The sequence below is a fragment of the Bombina bombina genome, chromosome 3, assembly GCF_027579735.1.
Source record: "Bombina bombina isolate aBomBom1 chromosome 3, aBomBom1.pri, whole genome shotgun sequence".
NCBI lineage: Eukaryota > Metazoa > Chordata > Amphibia > Anura > Bombinatoridae > Bombina > Bombina bombina.
Genome location: NC_069501.1, coordinates 596400808 through 596420899, shown reverse-complemented (window position 1 = coordinate 596420899; position 20092 = coordinate 596400808). Strand labels below are relative to the sequence as shown.

Genomic DNA, 20092 nt, shown 5'->3' with positions numbered 1-20092 from the left:
CTCCATAACCCTGTCTGCCTGCTCTTAGCAGGCGGACAGGAATCGCAACAATTCAACCCGATCGAGTACGATCGAGTTGATTAACACCCCCTGCTTTCGGCCCATTGGCCGCGAGTCTGCAGGGGGCGGCGTTCTCCGCATTCAGCGATGTCTTGCGGACCTGATCCGCACTGTCGGATCAGGTCCGCAAGACATTTCTTAAATATGCCTCATGGGTCTCAAATGGTGGACCTTATTTTACTTTTCATGAAGGTTTAGATATTAAACTCTTGTATGAAAACATTACCTACCCAAACTAGTGGAGATCACAAAGGCACATACAGGGCATATTTGGAAATCTCACCATCAATAACATAACTTGTGATAAATATGAACAATCAAAAGATAGGGGTCAGCATGATACACCACGCAGACTGTACATGCTAGAAAATAAACCTAATGGCCCACGTAGCATCTTGTCAAAATATAAATAAACTATCAAAAAATAAAATATGCAATAGGTCATTTATATATTGTCTTATACAATGAGTAAGGGACCTGTATTACTTCTTGACGCAAAATATTAGGATGTTTATTTATTAGTGGGATTACATGGGAGAGATACTGTGCAGAGAAATGACTTCTCTAAAAAATCTTATAGCTATGTCCAAAGCTAGTGATTATTAGGGCCACTAAGCACAGATAGTAACTAACAAGTGGCATGTATCTAAATAAAGTAAGGTATTTAGAAGAATTTAATATTTTTGGGGGGGCACAAATATCAAATCTGACTCCGCTGCAATAGTGCTCTGGAATATCATGTCGTCCCGGTCACTGATGACACGATAGGTGATATATAACAAATTATAGAGAGTATGTCAAATACTAAGTGCTGTGTTAGAAGTGCGCTTGGGATTTGTCGTTATCGACTGCTCCAGGTCTTACTCATATGTGATGACGATTATATTCTCTAAAAACTGAACCATATGGTATATGCAAGTGAATTGCCAACTATGTCAAGCCAAATAGCAGTAAAGAGGGGAATGAGTTCCTCATAGAAATCATGATAGTTTAGGAGCTAAGAGGATATAAAGACTGTTACACATAAGACAATTAGATATTTACATACTAGATTATTAGAGCTGCAAATCTTCCTATATATACATATCAGCTTACTCATTAGGGTGAAATACACATCGTGCAAGCACAATATAACCACAGATATCCCTTCAGTCACACCGCACCAAGATCATCTTCCACAACAGAACTTATCCCTATATCCAGACAGACGACTCCTCAATAGACAGACGGTAATACACAAACACCTGAAACACCGGACAAAAACATAACAGTGAAACAGAAATCCGGACTTTGGCTTGTTGTATATGCGTATGATATAGTAGTCCAACACGTTTATATACATGGGCTTATTTTAAAGAGTTTAGTATGCTTAACACTGTGTCACTATTTCAATTTGTGATCTGCAACACATAATTCCGCATTCGTTTGCTTATTACTTGATATACCCTTGGAGCTACATAGGTTCTAATGATGCACCCAATGCAACTCTTATTTAACAGATACCTTAACTTCCATATTGTGTTAAACTACTTTTGTGTGTTTCCTGTTGGGGTTTTTGGGGGGCCCTAAGAGAATACCTTTCTTATTTAAATTGAAATGGAATCTCCTGTAACCATGGCGTAGTGCCTCCTAAATGTCGAGCAGATGCACTGCAAGAGTCTCCATCATGGCCAGCTGCCGAGGTCACGAGCGGGGAAAAAAATAAAGACAATTTCATAGCAATAAAATAGGAATTACGTTCCAATGAAGAACTGATTTACTGTTGGCACACACATGTTTTGTAGTAAAAAAAAAGAAAATACCCATGTACATATATAACATATCAATAGTATACAAACCTAACGTAGGTATGATTATATGCAACAAGCTATGTTAACAAGGTCCGGATAGATTTATTGAGACACCCTCTCATGCCCTCAAAAAGCTGTCCAATCCTCTTACATAGTAAGAACAAATATTTTGGACACATTCTTGCGAGTTGAGTATTATAAGTGTGAACAGTTTTGGGGCATGCATCTTCATAAGAAAATTGATTATGAAAAGGTTATATTTTAATAGATGCATCTCTTTATTTTATGTTTATGTGTTAAATGTTATCCCCTAGACCCTGGTTAAAACACTCTAAAAGGTCCATGAGAGACCCATATCATTGAACCTCGGGAAGGAAAAAATAAGGAATATTATTTTTCAATGTATAAACAAGACCAGACATGAAAAAACAAAACAAAACAGAATAACATATAACTGTTTAGTTGAACAAAGCCCATAAGTAATCTCATAAACATATGAAAACACTTACAGGCATAGTAGGTGAGCACATATAATCATACGAGCCTAACTCTCGAAATATAAGGCGTGGGAATTATATGGGGGGTATTAACATGATAAAGACATGTAGCTATAGTTAGTTAGGTGATATTGTAGACCCGACATATATTCCCATGTAACAAAGTTAGACCTAGCATGTAGCAGTATACAAGGATTCTGGGAATGTGCACAATTAAAGTTAGATACCCTAATGGGCCTGTGAATAGTCAACATAAATGAGTTCATATTAACCCCCATCCTTCAAAAATAAATACGTTAAGTTGGTATCAGCGGCACTTGCTGGAGGAATCCGCAGTACAGGTGAGTCCTGAAGAATGATGTGCAGCATCCTCCGGCAAGCAGATAAGGATGATTACTTAGCTTTATCCCACTCCGGATCTTTGAAGTGTGCATGAGTCAGGATATACAGGGTTACCAAGGATGAGTTCAAGACCGAACATATGTGGAAGGAGATCTGTCATTTGTTTCCCTCTATATAGTATGCTCAGCAAAAGTTGCACAGGTGGTTTAATACAGCCTTCTCCGTTACCACATAATTGGGCTTAAAGCTGCAGTATGCTTAGAGGTGAACCCCACGATGTGTCCTTGTGGGTATCTACAGGAACTAGCTCATCAACTTGTAGAGTAGCAGAGAGTGGTTTTACTGTATGCAGCCCAGATTGTAGTGCTTGTTCTGTCGGTCGGTCAGCTATGGTGATAGACCTGACATCTCTTTGTAAGGCTGTTTTGCTGGTGTCATTCGACATGTGTAGCGAGTCAGCTTCTCTACAGGGATCCACAAGAGTTTCTTTACATGGGTATGTATCCCGAGTAAGTGCGACACACTCCCTTAATCAGGTGGGTTACTGCTTGTGATGTGCTGGAAAGCCGTTACCAGCGATCGCTCTAGTTTAGTGAAATGATTTTCCAGGATCAGGAGCAGCTCTTTTTCCCATGTGGCCGCCATCTGTACAATCTCTTCAAGGGAGCAACTCACCACAAGTCAGAGACAGCAAACGATAGTGATATTGGATGGTGCTGGTTAGATGATAGTGTCTTGGGTAGGTAATCTCTGTAAGGATTAAAGGCACACAATGTGTTTCATAACGACATGGCTCTAAAGTACCCTTCCAGAGGGGGGGGGGGGATAAAGTGCAGGCCAAGATCCTAAAGTGGCTCCGAGTGCTGATGCCAGCAGCCAATTCCTTCAGTATTGGGCTCAAAAGATGTGTCTTCTTTAGGATATCTCAGATCTATTAATTTATGTTATGTTTAGCACCTTCAAAATACACTAGCTGAGAGATATTGTTGGGAAGCTGGAGCAGCATGCAGTTATGCATCTGAACATGGACGCTGCCCCGAGTAATTTATTTTTATTATTATAAAGTTTTTTGTTTTTTTGGTCTTTATTTCTTTACTTATAACGTTAACTGTGGAGTGGTTATTGGTTGTGAGGGGATTGCATGATGGAGTGTTTTTCAATGGAGTGGGTAATATGGAGGGTATAAATGTCATGATTTGGAAGTTTCTTGTGGGGGTTACTTGAGATGCAGAGGTTCCAGGCCATAAAGTTAGGGCTAATTGCAGAGAGTGAGTTCAGGACAGCATGGTAAGGGTTAATTGAAATGGGGATTTTGGACATCATATTTGCGGTGGGGGAATTTGTGTTGGTGCCATTAGGTCTAATTGCTTTTGGGGGTGTTCAGGATATTGCAGTTAGGGTTAAAAGCTAAAAAGTTAAATACAGTTCTGATTTTAGAAATTGGTGTTTACGTTTATTTTTAATGCATGAACATAAAAAAAACAGCGCTAGAGAGTGATACTAGAGAAAACACACACTTGCTGTATGTTTTGTTTATCACTTGTTTGTTTTTTTTTGTTAGTACATTACATTTGATTTTTGAGACTTCTGTAGTGAATATATTTTTTAGAGTAATCTATTTATTGTACTGGAGCACTCTATTTGCATAGACTTATTAGGTTTATTTGTGTTTTGGGGTTCAATACAATTTTATTTAGAGTGTGTGTTGTGGGGATCAGTTATTTTTGGTCTTCTACATTGTGTTTAAAAGACCATTAAATACAATACAGTTGCACAATCCACAAATACACAATAAAAATACAATACAATAGCACGGATAACTCACTCAAATTATCAGTAGATTTTTTTCTGATTAGTTTCAAAGATATATGGTGAGGAAGAAACAAAACGATGAATCCCAAAAGGTAGAAGTCCATTAATTTATTGGAACTAAGCCTTAATGAACAGTAAAGTGCTCCCTATTTCCTGACTCGTTTTGCACATGCATACATGCGTACATCCGCTTCATCAGAGACTATAAAGTTTCAAAGATAGCTTCAATTTTCCTGCCCACTGTATTTGTTTTATTACAGCAAACAGCCAATTACAGATTCATATATACTGCTGTTGTATACACTGTTGGAGCTGGTGTCTTAGAAAGTGTGTATATAAAAAGACTGAGCACAAATTGATAATGGAAGTCATTTAAAAACTTGTTTAAATTTGCATACTCAAGCTAAATAATAATTAATTTTGACTTTAGTGTCCCTTAAAAAACAGGAACAGCAGGAATTAATCCCCTCTGATGGTGTCACCCCCGTCGCGCTGCAACTCCCTACAGTGCCTGACTGGACATCAGTGGAAACCAACGGAGGAGAAGTTAAATTACAATCTCCATACACACGTTGCATAGTACTGTGCAACTTGAATAGCTAGATTTATTTTTAACTCCCCCCGCCCGGCATTCTGCTCTGAGAAAGATGCTTCCATTCTAAAGCCAGCAGAGCTTGGTACAGTCTTGGCTTGAAATAGTGGAATTAAAGTATATAAAAAAAGAAAATATAAAAAAAAAAATCTCTCTTATATTTAATTTATTTTCTTCCCATTACCTGTCTCTTTGTAGTAGTTTTCCTAATTGCTTCAGATGGACTTACATCACTGTTTGTCTTCCTCCTCTCTATCTTCTTTTTTTTAAATTAAATATTAATTATTTTTCATTCTAATAATTTTCCAGCGCACAAAGCCATTACACCTGAATTCCAGTAATTGCCATCTAGCAGATCAGCCATATCCCACCAGTATTATAGTAATTGCCAGTAACACCAGTCGTGGTTAGCTCACATCCATATTGAGAGCTTTCTGATATAAACTTAATTTATGACTCCAATGTCTGTCCATGATCATTAGTAGTTTTGAATAATTCCTAACTGGGGAGGTAACTTGGAAGTCTTGTGGTCATTTTAAACATAATTCTTTTTTTCCCACTTTCTGCCTCTCTGTTTCCAGCTCAAAAGGTGGCATTCACCCTACATCTGTCATTTGGAAGTATTCTCTCAGTTCTTTCATTCAGTTAGTTAATTCCAAAAAAGAATTCTTAAAAATGTGTACATATATACATAGGCCTCTATTTACCAAGGGCCCGATCCGATATAAATCGTCGCCCGCAAAAGCCGGTGACGCCAATATTTGTGCGGGTTTGGTATCCTATATACGGCATAACTTAGACATTACGCTCGTATATTTCTGCCTTCGCCCGTCGTTTGTTGGCCCATAGACTGACATACAAAACACACGCAGTTTGGTATCCAATATACGGCGTAAGTACTTACGCGCACAGATTTCAGAAAATCTACTCCATTCTCATCTCGCCACATATTTCAGCCGCAGGAACCCTTGCACTGACTTAGAAACCAACGTAACTCTCTGAAGGCCTAACAAGTGCATATCAGCAGCTAGATCACAAATAGTTAACCTCTTCAAAGCATTTATTATTCCTGCCCCTGCAAGTTTGTCAAGCCAATCACAAAGGGGTGCATCATGGGGCACAAGGGGTCATCATGGGGCAAAAGGGGTGCATCATGCGGCACAAGGGGTCATCATGGGGCACAAGGGGTGCTGGAAGCCCTACAATCCCCTGTTGTTATGTCTACACATGCTGATTCTATAGTTGCTGCTGAGGTCCATGGTGATGGTGCTGCCCCTGCTGCAGCTGGTCATCGAATTACATACTGCGGAGTTCCACTGCATATAAGTGAAACTACTGCATCCCACCCCCATTCCCTTAACCACCCTAATTACTGAAAATATATCATTAGTTCAATTCATGTTTTGGTCACTATGATTTATTGACTATCATTTCGAGGAATGAAAATGGATGTTCATACCTTATGTTCACACCTTCTGTAAAAAAAATTATTATTTAGATATATATACCCATGTGCAGGGATAGGCAAGGTGTCCTTCACTAAAAGTCTTTACCTTAGAAAATGTCCGCCACAGCCTTGGCTCGTGCCTATCCCTGCACATGGGTCAATTTCTATTGGATGTGAGAAACCTTGATTTACATCTTAAAAGTGAATATCACTATATGTACCCTTCATACACAACTATGTGATGTGGTTTAGAGAACATGAATATGTCATAAACATGATGATATTACCTTTTCTGGGCCATTTCCACACAGGCCTTATTATATTTTTCAAAGATATTAGTGTACTAAAACACCCCTCACATGGATGTGGATGACAATTATATGGTAAATAATAGCGGACAAGATTTAGGGTGAAATATAACAATATTTTTTTTTTTTAGGCTTCTTAGATGAGGGGGCTGAGGGGCCTGGAGTGGGTCTCCTGCCTCTCCTGGGTTGTGTGGATTCAGAGGATCCTGCAGGAGTGCTGGCCACAGATGAGAGACTGGAGGCAATGTCCTGCTGGTGTGTGAAATGCTCCACCAACACACCCAGCAGTTGGTTTTGTTCCCTCCATCTGTTGTCACTCTAAATCTGCATGTTCGAAATAACTCTCAGCATCTGAGATTGGTTCTGGACGATACCACTTAAAGATGCTGCCATGTCCCGTTGCAGCTCATGGAACGCTGTAGTAAAGTCTGTTGGCTCCTGTAAAACCTGCGTTGGTCTCTCTGCATTCTCTCGCAGGTTGATGTGAGCCTCTCACAGGTTGATGTTTGCCTCCTCTGTAGGGCAATGTATTCGTCGCCCATGGCGGAAGTCAGAGGATCTATAGGCTCTTCCCCAGCAGGGACTCTAGGCGCAGGTTCACCTCTATCTGCTCTTTCAACTTCAATATCCTCAGCTGCTGGTGCTGCCTGAGCGATTACAGCTGCTGGTGCTGCCTGAGGGATTACAGCTGCTGGTGCTGCCTGAGGGATCATGACAGCTCTATGCTCCTCCTCAGATGCTGGAGCGCTTCCAATCGAAGCAGATGGTGGAGATCTCCGGATGGACTGGTAGTCCCATTGCCGGGTGGTGTGCACCCACTCAGCCTGGTGGTATAATCCCTGACTGGCCTGATATTGTTGGGGGGGGGGGGTAAAGGCATCTACCCTTCGGGGCTGACTTGGCTCCCCCTCCAAGCCAAAGGAATAGTCCTCCGGCCAGGGCTCCTGCCAGGTATCCTCTTGCAATGCTGGCGGCATGACCTCTGTATTGTCAATAGAGGCAGTCCATCCCAGCTCATGTCTGGGAGCATACTCTTGTTGGACTGTCTGGACCGGTGGTCGAGGTGGAGAAATTCTTTGTGGCGGTGGTGGAGGTGGATGCATGGGCGTTTGCACCCTGGTGACTGGAGGTTCTGTGGAGGAGTCAAATGATGAGAGGGATTAGTACAGTCAGATATATATCCATGTGCGCATACAATGTACATGCTAGGGCCTATACACATTCTCATGTCACACTCTATAACATGCATGTGCACATTGAGATTTGTGATATGAGGGTTTTTAATATGCAAAGTATACATGTATGTGTTTTATACAATAGTTCTGTGTACATGTCAGTGATGGTGAAAATGTGTTCTTTAAGTGACACTATGGTTGTGATGACTATAGTGTCCATTTACTGAAAACTCTACATGTGGCTTGTGGCCTGTGTTACTCTGAGACATGTTAGTATTTCACTATTCTACCTCATATCATGAATTTCAATGGACTTTAAACCCATTTTTATTCTTTCATGATTCAGCTAGAGCATGCAATTTTAAACAACTTTGTAATTTACTTCCATTACCGAATTTGCTTCATTCTCTTGATATTCTTAGCTGAAAAGCATATCTAGATAGGCTCAGAAGCTGCTGATTGGTGGCTGCACATCAATGCCTCGTGTGATTGCCTCACCCATGTGCATTGATATTTAATAAACAAAGAATAACAAAATAATGAAGGAAATTAGATAATAGAAGTAAATTGGGATGTTTTTTAAAACTGTATTCTCTATATGAATAATGAAATAAAAAGATTTGCTTTCATGTCCCTTTAATGTGAAATCTAATTGTAGATGTTTTTATTAGTAGGCCAAATACCATGCTCCTCATTGTGTACATGAATGTGTGACATTATAGGATGTTATATCTCAAATACATATAATACTGGTGGTGTGTGGGATGTTACTCACCAGCATGCTGCGCTGATGTTGCAATCCCTGAGTCACGAGCCCCTGGAAGTCCACGGACTGCTGTGACGCTCAGGGACCTACGAATCCGCTCCTGCCACTCATTATATTCTGCCTCCTGGTGAGGCCCACCTCCTGTTGCCCTCTGGGACATTGCTTCTTGGCCCATCTTCTCCTAGACTCTCCTCTTACAATCGTTCCACCGTTTCATTAGGCCATCCACAGTCCTCCTCTGCTGGGACACACCATTAACTGCCTCCTCCACCTTCAGCCAGGCATCTTTACGCCTACGGGCAACTCCTTTGCCCTTCTCTTGGCCAAAGAGGGCGGTATGGTTCTCCAGGACGGCCTGGACTAGAGCGAGGTTTTCAGCAAAGGTGAAGTTGGGGCACCTCACACGCTCCTCGTCCTGGGCTGCCTGGCTCCCTCCCTGGGATGTCCCTGGTGTGGGTTCCTCCCTATCCTCTCCCTCCTCCCCCCTTCTACAGGGAGTGCAGAATTATTAGGCAAGTTGTATTTTTGAGGATTAATTTTATTATTGAACAACAACCATGTTCTCAATGAACCCAAAAATCTCATTAATATCAAAGCTGAATAGTTTTGGAAGTAGTTTTTAGTTTGTTTTTAGTTATAGCTATTTTAGGGGGATATCTGTGTGTGCAGGTGACTATTACTGTGCATAATTATTAGGCAACTTAACAAAAAACAAATATATACCCATTTCAATTATTTATTTTTACCAGTGAAACCAATATAACATCTCAACATTCACAAATATACATTTCTGACATTCAAAAACAAAACAAAAACAAATCAGTGACCAATATAGCCACCTTTCTTTGCAAAGACACTCAAAAGCCTGCCATCCATGGATTCTGTCAGTGTTTTGATCTGTTCACCATCAACATTGCGTGCAGCAGCAACCACAGCTTCCCAGACACTGTTCAGAGAGGTGTACTGTTTTCCCTCCTTGTAAATCTCACATTTGATGATGGACCACAGGTTCTCAATGGGTTTCAGATCAGGTGAACAAGGAGGCCATGTCATTAGATTTTCTTCTTGTATACCCTTTCTTGCCAGCCACGCTGTGGAGTACTTGGAAGCGTGTGATGGAGCATTGCCCTGCATGAAAATCATGTTTTTCTTGAAGGATGCAGACTTCTTCCTGTACCACTGCTTGAAGAAGGTGTCTTCCAGAAACTGGCAGTAGGACTGGGAGTTGAGCTTGACTCCATCCTCAACCCGAAAAGGCCCCACAAGCTCATCTTTGATGATACCAGCCCAAACCAGTACTCCACCTCCACCTTGCTGGCGTCTGAGTCGGACTGGAGCTCTCTGCCCTTTACCAATCCAGCCACGGGCCCATCCATCCGGCCCATCAAGACTCACTCTCATTTCATCAGTCCATAAAACCTTAGAAAAATCAGTCTTGAGATATTTCTTGGCCCAGTCTTGATGTTTCAGCTTGTGTGTCTTGTTCAGTGCTGGTCGTTTTTCAGCCTTTCTTACCTTGGCCATGTCTCTGAGTATTGCACACCTTGTGCTTTTGGGCACTCCAGTGATGTTGCAGATCTGAAATATGGCCAAACTGGTGGCAAGTGGCATCTTGGCAGCTGCACGCTTGACTTTTCTCAGTTCATGGGCAGTTATTTTGCGCCTTGGTTTTTCCACACGCTTCTTGCGACCCTGTTGACTATTTTGAATGAAACGCTTGATTGTTCGATGATCATGCTTCAGAAGCTTTGCAATTTTAAGAGTGCTGCATCCCTCTGCAAGATATCTCACTATTTTTGACTTTTCTGAGCCTGTCAAGTCCTTCTTTTGACCCATTTTGCCAAAGGAAAGGAAGTTGCCTAATAATTATGCACACCTGATATAGGGTGTTGATGTCATTAGACCACACCCCTTCTCATTACAGAGATGCACATCACCTAATATGCTTAATTGGTAGTAGGCTTTCGAGCCTATACAGCTTGGAGTAAGACAACATGCATAAAGAGGATGATGTGGTCAAAATACTCATTTGCCTAATAATTCTGCACTCCCTGTATCCCCATGTGCACCCTCTATCCCTCTTCTACTGTGTGTGCCTGGCCTTGGGGCAACCCCACACCCATCCTTCCTTCTAAGTCTCCCTCTCCCCACCCCACTGACTCCCTGACGGGGACCCTGCTGCTCTTCCTGACCATAATCCTCTCCCTGCAACTCCCCTTCCCTCCTCCCCCCGCCCTAGCTCTCCCTGACATCCTCACACTACACACACTCACACACTCACTCCCACTTCAATCACACACAATCACAACCAAACACTCAGCCTTTCACACTGTAAAAGATAAATAAAATGTGTAAGGTGTTATAAAAAAAAAGTGTTGTGTATTTTGTATATGTGTGTATGCAAAATGTGTACAATATGTAAAAAAGTAACAGTAATGTACAAGCTTAACAAATCCACCAAATCCGACCTAACTAAATATAAGCAATGCGCCTCTCTCTCTATTCTAATCACTTTCTCCTACTCACTGTATTGTGCTGTAGCTCCAAGAACCAACCAAACACACTAAAGAAAATGGCGGCTGCGCAGGGGTTTAAGTATGATTTTTGAATGTCGTAATTACGTGGCGCATCTTTTAGAACTGTCGGTTAGATTCGACGATTCGTTGCCTAATTTGCATAAAACTACACTTTATTGAGAGTTTACGTGAACAAAATCCTGGCGTAAGTACTTGCAACGACTAAAATGTGTATTTGCGCACATTTTAGCTGATCGCCGGTTTTTCCTACTTACGCCAGTTTAGCATCTGACGGCGCAGTATATTGGATAGGTTGAGTTGCGAGGTGAAATTACGGGCGGCGCGGGTTCCCTCGCTTGTGCCGAAAACTACGCTGTATATCGGATCGCGCCCCAAGCCGTCAACTTACCTGCATTCGACGGCACAAATACGCTCGCCTAAGTTCGCCTAACATCGCTGCCGCGGACCTGAATACGTTCTCCAAAGTTACCAAAAAAGCTGTCAAAAAGCCGCGCACCAAGTACGGGGCGATGAGCAACGGACTGTTGTTAACTAACAGTCATCGATCTCGCTGCTCTTCTGCTTTTTTTCAGCTTTCTTGGTACCCTGTCACTAAGCACCCACACTATACTATACTGTTTACCCCCTAAACCGCCACTCCCGGACCCCGCCGCAACTAAATAAATTGTTTAACCCCTAAACCACCGCTCCCGGAGCCCACCGCAACTCTAATAAATGTATTAACCCCTAAACTGCCGCTTACGGAGCCCATGCCACCTACATTATACATATTAACCCCTAATCTTCCGCACCCTATACCTCTGCCACCTACATAAAGTTATTAACCCCTATCCTGCCGCTCCTGGACCCCGCCGCAACTAAATAAAGTGTTTAACCCCTAAACCGCCGCTCCCGGACCCTGCCGCAACTAAATAAATTATTTAACCCCTAAACCGCCGCTCCCGGACCCTGCTGCCACCTACATTATATTTATTAACCCCTAATCTGCCCCCCTACACCGCCGCCACCTACATTATATTTATTAACCCCTAATCTGCCCTCCCTACACCGCCGCCACTATATTAAATGTATTAACCCCTAAACCTAAGTCTAACACTAACTATTCTATTAACTATTTAATAACTTCCTAGTTAAAATAAATACAAAAGTACCTGTAAAATAAAACCTAACCTAAGTTACAATTACACCTAACACTACACTATAATTAAATTAATTACCTACATTAACTACAATTAACTAAAATTAAATAAAATTATCTAAAGTACAAAAAACCCCACTAAATTAAAGAAAATAATAAAATAATTACATTTCAAGGGACGCCATCTTGGATGACGTCATTTAAAGGAACCGTCATTCAGTCATCGGATGTCGTTGGAAGAGGATGCTCCGCGTTGGATGTCTTGAAGATGGACCTGCTCCGTGCCGGATGGATGAAGATAGAAGATGCCGCCTGGATGAAGACTTCTGCCCGTCTGGAAGACCACTTCGCCCGGCTTCGTGGAGGACTTCGGCCCGGTTGGGTGAAGACTTCTCAAGGTAGGGTGATCTTCCAGGGGTTAGTGTTAGGTTTTAATAAGGGGGGGTTGGGTGTGTGGGTGGTGGGTTTTAATGTTGGTGGGGGGGGTATTGTACTTTTTTTTACAGGTAAAAGAGCTGATTACTTTGGGGCAATGCCCCGCAAAAGGCCCTTTTAAGGGCTATTCATAATTTAGTATAGGGTAGGGCTTTTTATTATTTTGGGGGGCTTTTTTAGTTTATTAGGGGAATTAGATTAGGTGTAATTAGTTTAAAAACAAATTGTAATTATTTTATTATTTTCTGTAATTTAGTGTTTGGTTTTTTTGTACTTTAGATAATTTTATTTAATTTTAGTTAATTGTAGTTAATGTAGGCTATTAATTTAATTATAGTGCAGTGTTAGGTGTAATTGTAACTTAGGTTAGGTTTTATTTTACAGGTACTTTTGTATTTATTTTAACTAGGAAGTTATTAAATAGTTAATAACTATTTACTAACTATTGTACCTAGTTAAAATAAATACAAAGTTGCCTGTAAAATAAAAATAAATCCTAAGCTTTCTACAATGTATTTATTAGTTATATTGTAGCTATCTTAGGGTTTATTTTATAGGTAAGTATTTAGTTTTAAATAGGAATAATTTATTTCGATTTGGTTAAATTATATTTAAGTTAGTGGGTGTTAGACTTAGGGGTTAATACATTTAATATAGTGGTGGCGGTGTAGGGGTGGGCAGATTAGGGGTTAATAAATATAATGTAGTTGGCGGCGGTGTAGGGGGGCAGATTAGGGGTTAATAAATATAATGTAGGTGGCGGTGGTGTAGGGGGGGCAGATTAGGGGTTAATAAATATAATGTAGGTGGCGGCGGTATAGGGGGGGGCAGATTAGGGGTGTTTAGACTCGGGGTACATGTTTGGGGTGTTAGGTGTAGACATTACCATAGGAATTAATGGGATATCGGGCAGCATCGAACATGAGCTCTTGCTGCTTTCCGACTCCCATTGATTCCAGGGCGGCGGATTGAAAACCAGGTACGCTGGGCCGGAAAAGTGCCGAACTTTTGATAGCTAGCAAAAGTAGTCAGATAGTGCCGAACTTGCGTTCGGAACATCTGTAGTGACGTAAGCATCGATCTGTGTCGGACTGAGTCTGGCAGATCGTATGTTACGTCACTGAATTCTACTTTTGCCGGTCTGTAGGGTTTGATAACTAAGTCACCACAAATACGCTGCTGAATTCCAGCATATTTGTGGTTGACAGCTTGATAAATAGAGGCCATAATGTAAACTTAGCTATGGTTATACTAGTTATGTACAGTATGTGTGTGTATAAAAAAATCATGTTTGTGGTCCACAGGATTCAAAATTATGAGTTTAGTGGTCCCTGAGGTCCGAAAGGTTGGCGACCCCTGGTTTAGTGCATTAAAAAACAGTTGTATGTCAGTTAAAGCAATTGTACAACTGCTTTAAAGGACTTGCTGTGCAAGAGGAGTGGATCCAGCTATTTAGACTGCCACACATGATAGTGACAAACCTTACAATTTTGCAAATAAAAGTTATGTTGTATTTTATAAACGGGATCTTTGGCTAATCTCCACATTGGCCCCACCAAAAGGACAGATGATCCCTTTACCTTCTCTCCCAGTACAAATGATAAGCTTAATATTTATTTCCAGCATTCATCAAGAAATGACCCAGCACAGAGAGCAATCTCACCAAATCTTTGGGGGCTTTTTTGAGCATTATTTTGCAACTCAGGTGTCTCTCCTTCATATCCAAACTCAGCAAAGAGATAAAAAAACTCTCAAGAAAAAAATCACCTTTTTAAAAGTGTTTGAGGGACCTCGCTTTACTAGCGAGACATATTAGATCATCTCGCCAGAGTAGCGAGGTTTAGAACATCAGGCCCTCAAACAGAGCAAATCATTTTTTTAACGTTTCCATTTTACTTCTATTATCAAATTTGCTTTGTTCCCATGTTATTCTTTGTTAAAGGCATACCTAGGTAGGTGTCTGGATTACTACATAGCAGGAAATAGTGCTGCCATATAATGTTCCAGACACGTGCAAACTCCTAAGATTATGTCCCTTCTTTTCAACAAAAGATACCAAGAGAACGAAGAAAATTTGATAATAGAAGTAAAGTATAAAGCTGTTTATAACTGCAAGCTCTATCTGAATCATGAGAGAGAAAAAAATGGGGTTTCATGTCCCTTTAAAAGATGGACTTAATTTTCATGATGACAGTAGTACAGAACCTAACTGAATTAATTTAATATTTTTGTTTATCACCAATATAATAACCATATAGGTTCAATATTTGGCTAATCTGAATACATGTAGCATTCATTTTTGTTTCCATTGGCATTTTGGATTATCTTCTAATCAGAATTATAATAGGCAGTTGAAAGGCACATGACAGTCAATTTAAACTTTCATGGTACATATAGATCAGTGTTTCTCTACAACAGTACATAAGTACCCGATTTTATTATTATTATCGGTTATTTGTAGAGCGCCAACAGATTCTGCAGCGCTATAAACATAGGAAGTATACAAGGTAGCAATTATAAGGATCAAATGGGTAGAGGGCCCTGCCAAGAGTCGCACTGTTGTAGTCAGCACTTGTTAAGGTGATCTGCAAGCAGTAGGGCTCTTAGGCTTACATGCTAAGGGGGTTCATGGCGGATAGCAATGGAGGAGAGGAACTGGTATTAGGAAATTTTAGTGTAGGTTGTAAGCATCCCTGAACAGTAGAGTCTTTAGGGAGCACTTGAAGCTCTCAAAACTAGGGGAGAGTCTTGTGGAGCGAGGCAGAGAGTTGCACAAGATTTACATTATACTGAAATAATCAACTGATGAGTGAGAGCCGTTTAGTAACCATGGCTACTGATCTGCTGATTATTTCCCCTGTGATGCAGTTCAGATATCATGAAAATCTGATCTGCTGGGGTTACTTGATTATTGGTGTTAAGAACCACTGATATAGAGCATGCACTATTAACATATTTTTAAATTTTCTGTTACCAAATTGTTATACACACACATGCCCCTTGAACGTAGGTGCTACATCACAGGATACTTTGTCCAGTGTACCCTGTTGACGTAGCTACTACATCCAACCTTCTGCGTTATGCCGCTGTCCCTTGCTTTTAGCTTTGACAGCTGAGACTGCAGCCAGAGGCAGAAAGCAGATCACAGATGCAGACAGTGACACTCTGTGTGAGGGGGGCGGTGCATCTCAGAAAGGGGGATGGTTCCGTACCTTAAAAAAAATTGTTTGGTGAGGGAAGGGGGGGGGGCACTACACTACAGAAACAGGTGTGGGAGGGGACGCTAAAATTTTTTTTTTTAAATGCCCGAAAACTAAATACTGGCAGACTGTCTGCCAGTACCTAAGATGGAGGGCTTCAGTGAGAAACCCAAAGTTTAGGAAAAAGTTTTAATATGATTGCATTTGGCAGGGAAACGGTATCATGAAATTATATAATGGCCCAAAATGGGCCTAGATTAATACCTTGGGTTGTCTACTAAAATACAGAGTTTTGATAGGTAAATATAAAAAATAAAGGCTCTATTTCTGTGTAAATGGGGTGATAGTAAAAAAATGCTAAAAATTCAGTGGTACTTTGGGTAAATGTTCTTCTAAAATTCCTGGGCCTGAAGGGGTTAAGTGCCAGGAGTTTAAGAGATTTTTTTGACTACTGAAAGCCAGGCAAATTGAGATTTTGCTATGTATCCATTTGAACTTTCCTTTGGGAAAATATATATTGTTTTTTTTCCATTAATTCCGTTTTCATATGGTAGCTTTTTAAACTCCTTTTATTATAATGTATCCTTAAGAATTATTATTTTAACTTTTTTCTCTGCTTTGCAGGGATGAGTTGTCTCAGCTGCAATTCACAACAATGTGCATCAAGGAGAGCCTGAGACTGCATCCTCCTGTGACAGCAGTGTTCAGACGCTGTACCGAGGACATAAAATTGCCTGATGGCAAAGTCATTCCCAAAGGTACATACCAAGTTCATAATTGTCATATAATGAAATGCATTCTTACAAATAGGACCAGATTAGAAGTGGCGTGCTATTTAGCGCTTTCACTCACACACAAGCACTGCTAGATGTAACCTTTTAATGTGCACAAATTTAGTTGAAAGTAAAATGTTTGCGAGCAAAACCCAATGCGCGCTAACTTCAGGACTTCGGATATCGCAACTGCACTAACGTCTTCATCCCAAAGACGTCAGTGAAGCGGTTAAGAAAAAAAAATAACACTTATTGCTTGCACACTAACCCGAAACACGTTAGACCAAGTGTGCTCAAACCAATGTGAGCAATGAATATTTAACATTCCAATGTTCTTCACACAAAGGGACTTTTTAATTTTAAATATTTATATATATATATATAAGCAAATGAAGAAGGCACTCACCGGATTTAACCAAGGGTATATTTTAATCCCAAACTGACAAGTTTGAAAATGAGGGTAACACCCCAAAACGTCACATTTGCTTCTATTTGGAATACTCTGTAGTGCACCCCAGTACACAACGGTAACTGTGAGTGCTAGGCCACGCAGGAAATATATATATATATATATATATATATATATATATATACTGTATATACTGTATGAGGATATTTAAATATATATATATGAATATACTGTATACAGTTCTAGATATATACAGATATACTGTATATAAAAATATATATTTAAAAATACAAATAACATTTTCTACTATGTAAAGCACATAGGAATGCAAAATATTTAAAGTAAATATACAGTAAAACACATTTTAAAATAAAACATGAAAAACATTTTTATTAAAATGTAATAAGGTGAGTGGAAAGTGCTCCATTGTGTGTGTGTGTATATATATATATATATATATATATATATATATATATATATATATATATATAAATACTGTATATACATATATATAAATCCATAATAAATCCATAAAACACATATATACTCATATATACACCTGTACACACACACACACAATGAATGTTTGTTTTCAATCCAGCGAGTGTGGTCTGTTTATTTTATTTTTTTATATATATATATATATATATATATATATATATATATATATATATATATATATATATATACACATACACATACATACACACACACAGTACTGTGCAAAAGTCTTAGGCCACCGTTAGATTTGTTGTTTAGGAAAGTTTAATGACTGTCCATATTTATTTTTCATTCTCTTTATTAAGATACAAACAGAAAATAGAGGCTTCTTCAAGCAAAAGTCAGTATTTAGTGTGACCTCCCTTGGCACTAAGCACATCTTGTACTCTTTTGGGGAGACTTTCCTGAGGTTTTCTGAAGTAATCTTTTGGTCTTCTTTCAGCACTTCCCACTTCTTTAGATTTAGGTAGTCTTTTATTTGTTTCTCTGTCTATGTGATCCCATACTACCTCTATAAAATTCAGGTCTGGACTCTGTCAAAGGCCAGTCCATGACTTTCAGTGTTTTATCAGCTGTTTTTCTCTCCAAATATGATTTCACTGCATTAGCAGTGTGCTTGGGATCGTTATCATGCTGAAAAGTAAAACCATTTCCAATCAGGTGTTTTCCAGAAGGAATACTTTTCAGCATTCATGATCCCATCAATTCGGACGATATTGCCAACACCACTAGCAGAAATGCAGCCCCAAACAATGATAGACCCTGGCCTCCACCATGTTTCACTAAAGGTTGCAAGCACTTATTCTCTCATCTCTCTCCAACTCTTCTTCTCATATATTGTTGACGATTGGACCCAAAAATTTCAAACTTTTATTTTTCACTCCATAAAATTCTTTTCCACTGATCTTCCTTGCAATCTTTGTGCTCTTTAGCATATCTTAGCCTTTTCACCCTGTTCCCCTTCCAAAATAGTGGTTTCTTGGCTGCTACCCTTCCATAAAGACCATTCCTGATCAAGCTTCTTCGAACTGTAGAAGTGTCAACTTGGCTTCCTGATGAAGCTGCTAGATGCTTAGCCAGGTCCTTGCTGGACTTCTTCCGGTCTCTCAAAGAAGAAACTCAGAAACTTCTCATCAAATTTTGAAAGTTGTCTTGGCCTCCCAATTCTCTTTTTTGTCCTTGACCTCGCCTAATTCTTCAATTTCTTTTATAACATCATGAATACCACAACTTTGAGAGTGGCCTTGCTGATGCAAAAGTATGATTTTATGTCTGTCAAATTCTGTGATCTTTGGCATTTTGAATGGAATGTTGTGATTGAAAGTTGGTCCTATTAGCAAGCTTCCAATGAATTAAACTCAAACCACATGTTTATGTAATACTGAAGCATGTCTTGCACAAACCTGGTGTAATAGACCTTTTTCACAGCAGTCATTTTGACATAAAATAGAAGGACAAATACAGGTGTTAGCAATGACATTAATAAGAATTTCCATTCCATTTAGGTTTACGAGAGCCAGGTTCCTGCTTTTGCTCATGTGTAAGGGGAAGTCGCATTTAATACTTGCCACTTAAGCCTATAGAAGCTGTTTTTCTAATTTTTTTTTTTCAGTTTTTTAATACTGCATACAAAATCCTGTATTTTCTGGTTGTATTCAAATAAATAGAGAGAGATAATTATGTAAAAACAACAAATTTAATGGTGGTCTAAGACTTTTGCACAATAGTGTGTATGTATAGTATATATATATATATATATATATAAATATATATTAATATATATATTTTAAAATATCCAAGATGAAAGGCACTCTCTGGCTTTATCAAACTTAATACTTTACTGTATAAAGTTTTCGGGTCACCCTTGTTCTCAGACACAATAACACACTTATCACCTATATGTGATCCCCCAGTCTTCCCGTGTGTACAGCTCTGTCCACGTCCGTTAACTCAGCAGCATCCAGTACACACAATTGCGCATGCATGAATGGTACTATGGAGGTCTATGAGGTTCAACTGTCAAAACCAATAAATATATAGATAAAATTCTTCTTAGGAGTCACTAAAAATATTATTATTATCCACAGGTGTAAGTCATTAATCCTTAATCTAATCTCTATCATAACCATTATTAACAGATAGCTTTGAAAGTCCAGATGGGTGTTAAGTCCCTTTGGGACCAAAGTATCTAAAATAAAAATCAATTTTGATTCCTTTTGTAGGAGCATTCTTCCTTTGTCGCCACCTCTACTCAGATACAGAATGTTTATGCATCAAAAAATGCCTAGCCACTGGTTACTCAGCACTGCG

General features: G+C 39.6%; 1 protein-coding gene across 1 annotated transcript in view; it reads left to right on the top strand.

Moving 5' to 3' along the window:
• Positions 1-20092, top strand: part of LOC128653724 (ultra-long-chain fatty acid omega-hydroxylase-like) — a 157654-nt gene that overhangs the window by 129589 nt on the left and 7973 nt on the right. Inside the window, 1 exon segment of the mRNA XM_053707183.1 lies at positions 16724-16857. Within this exon segment, the coding sequence (XP_053563158.1) occupies positions 16724-16857 (134 nt within the window).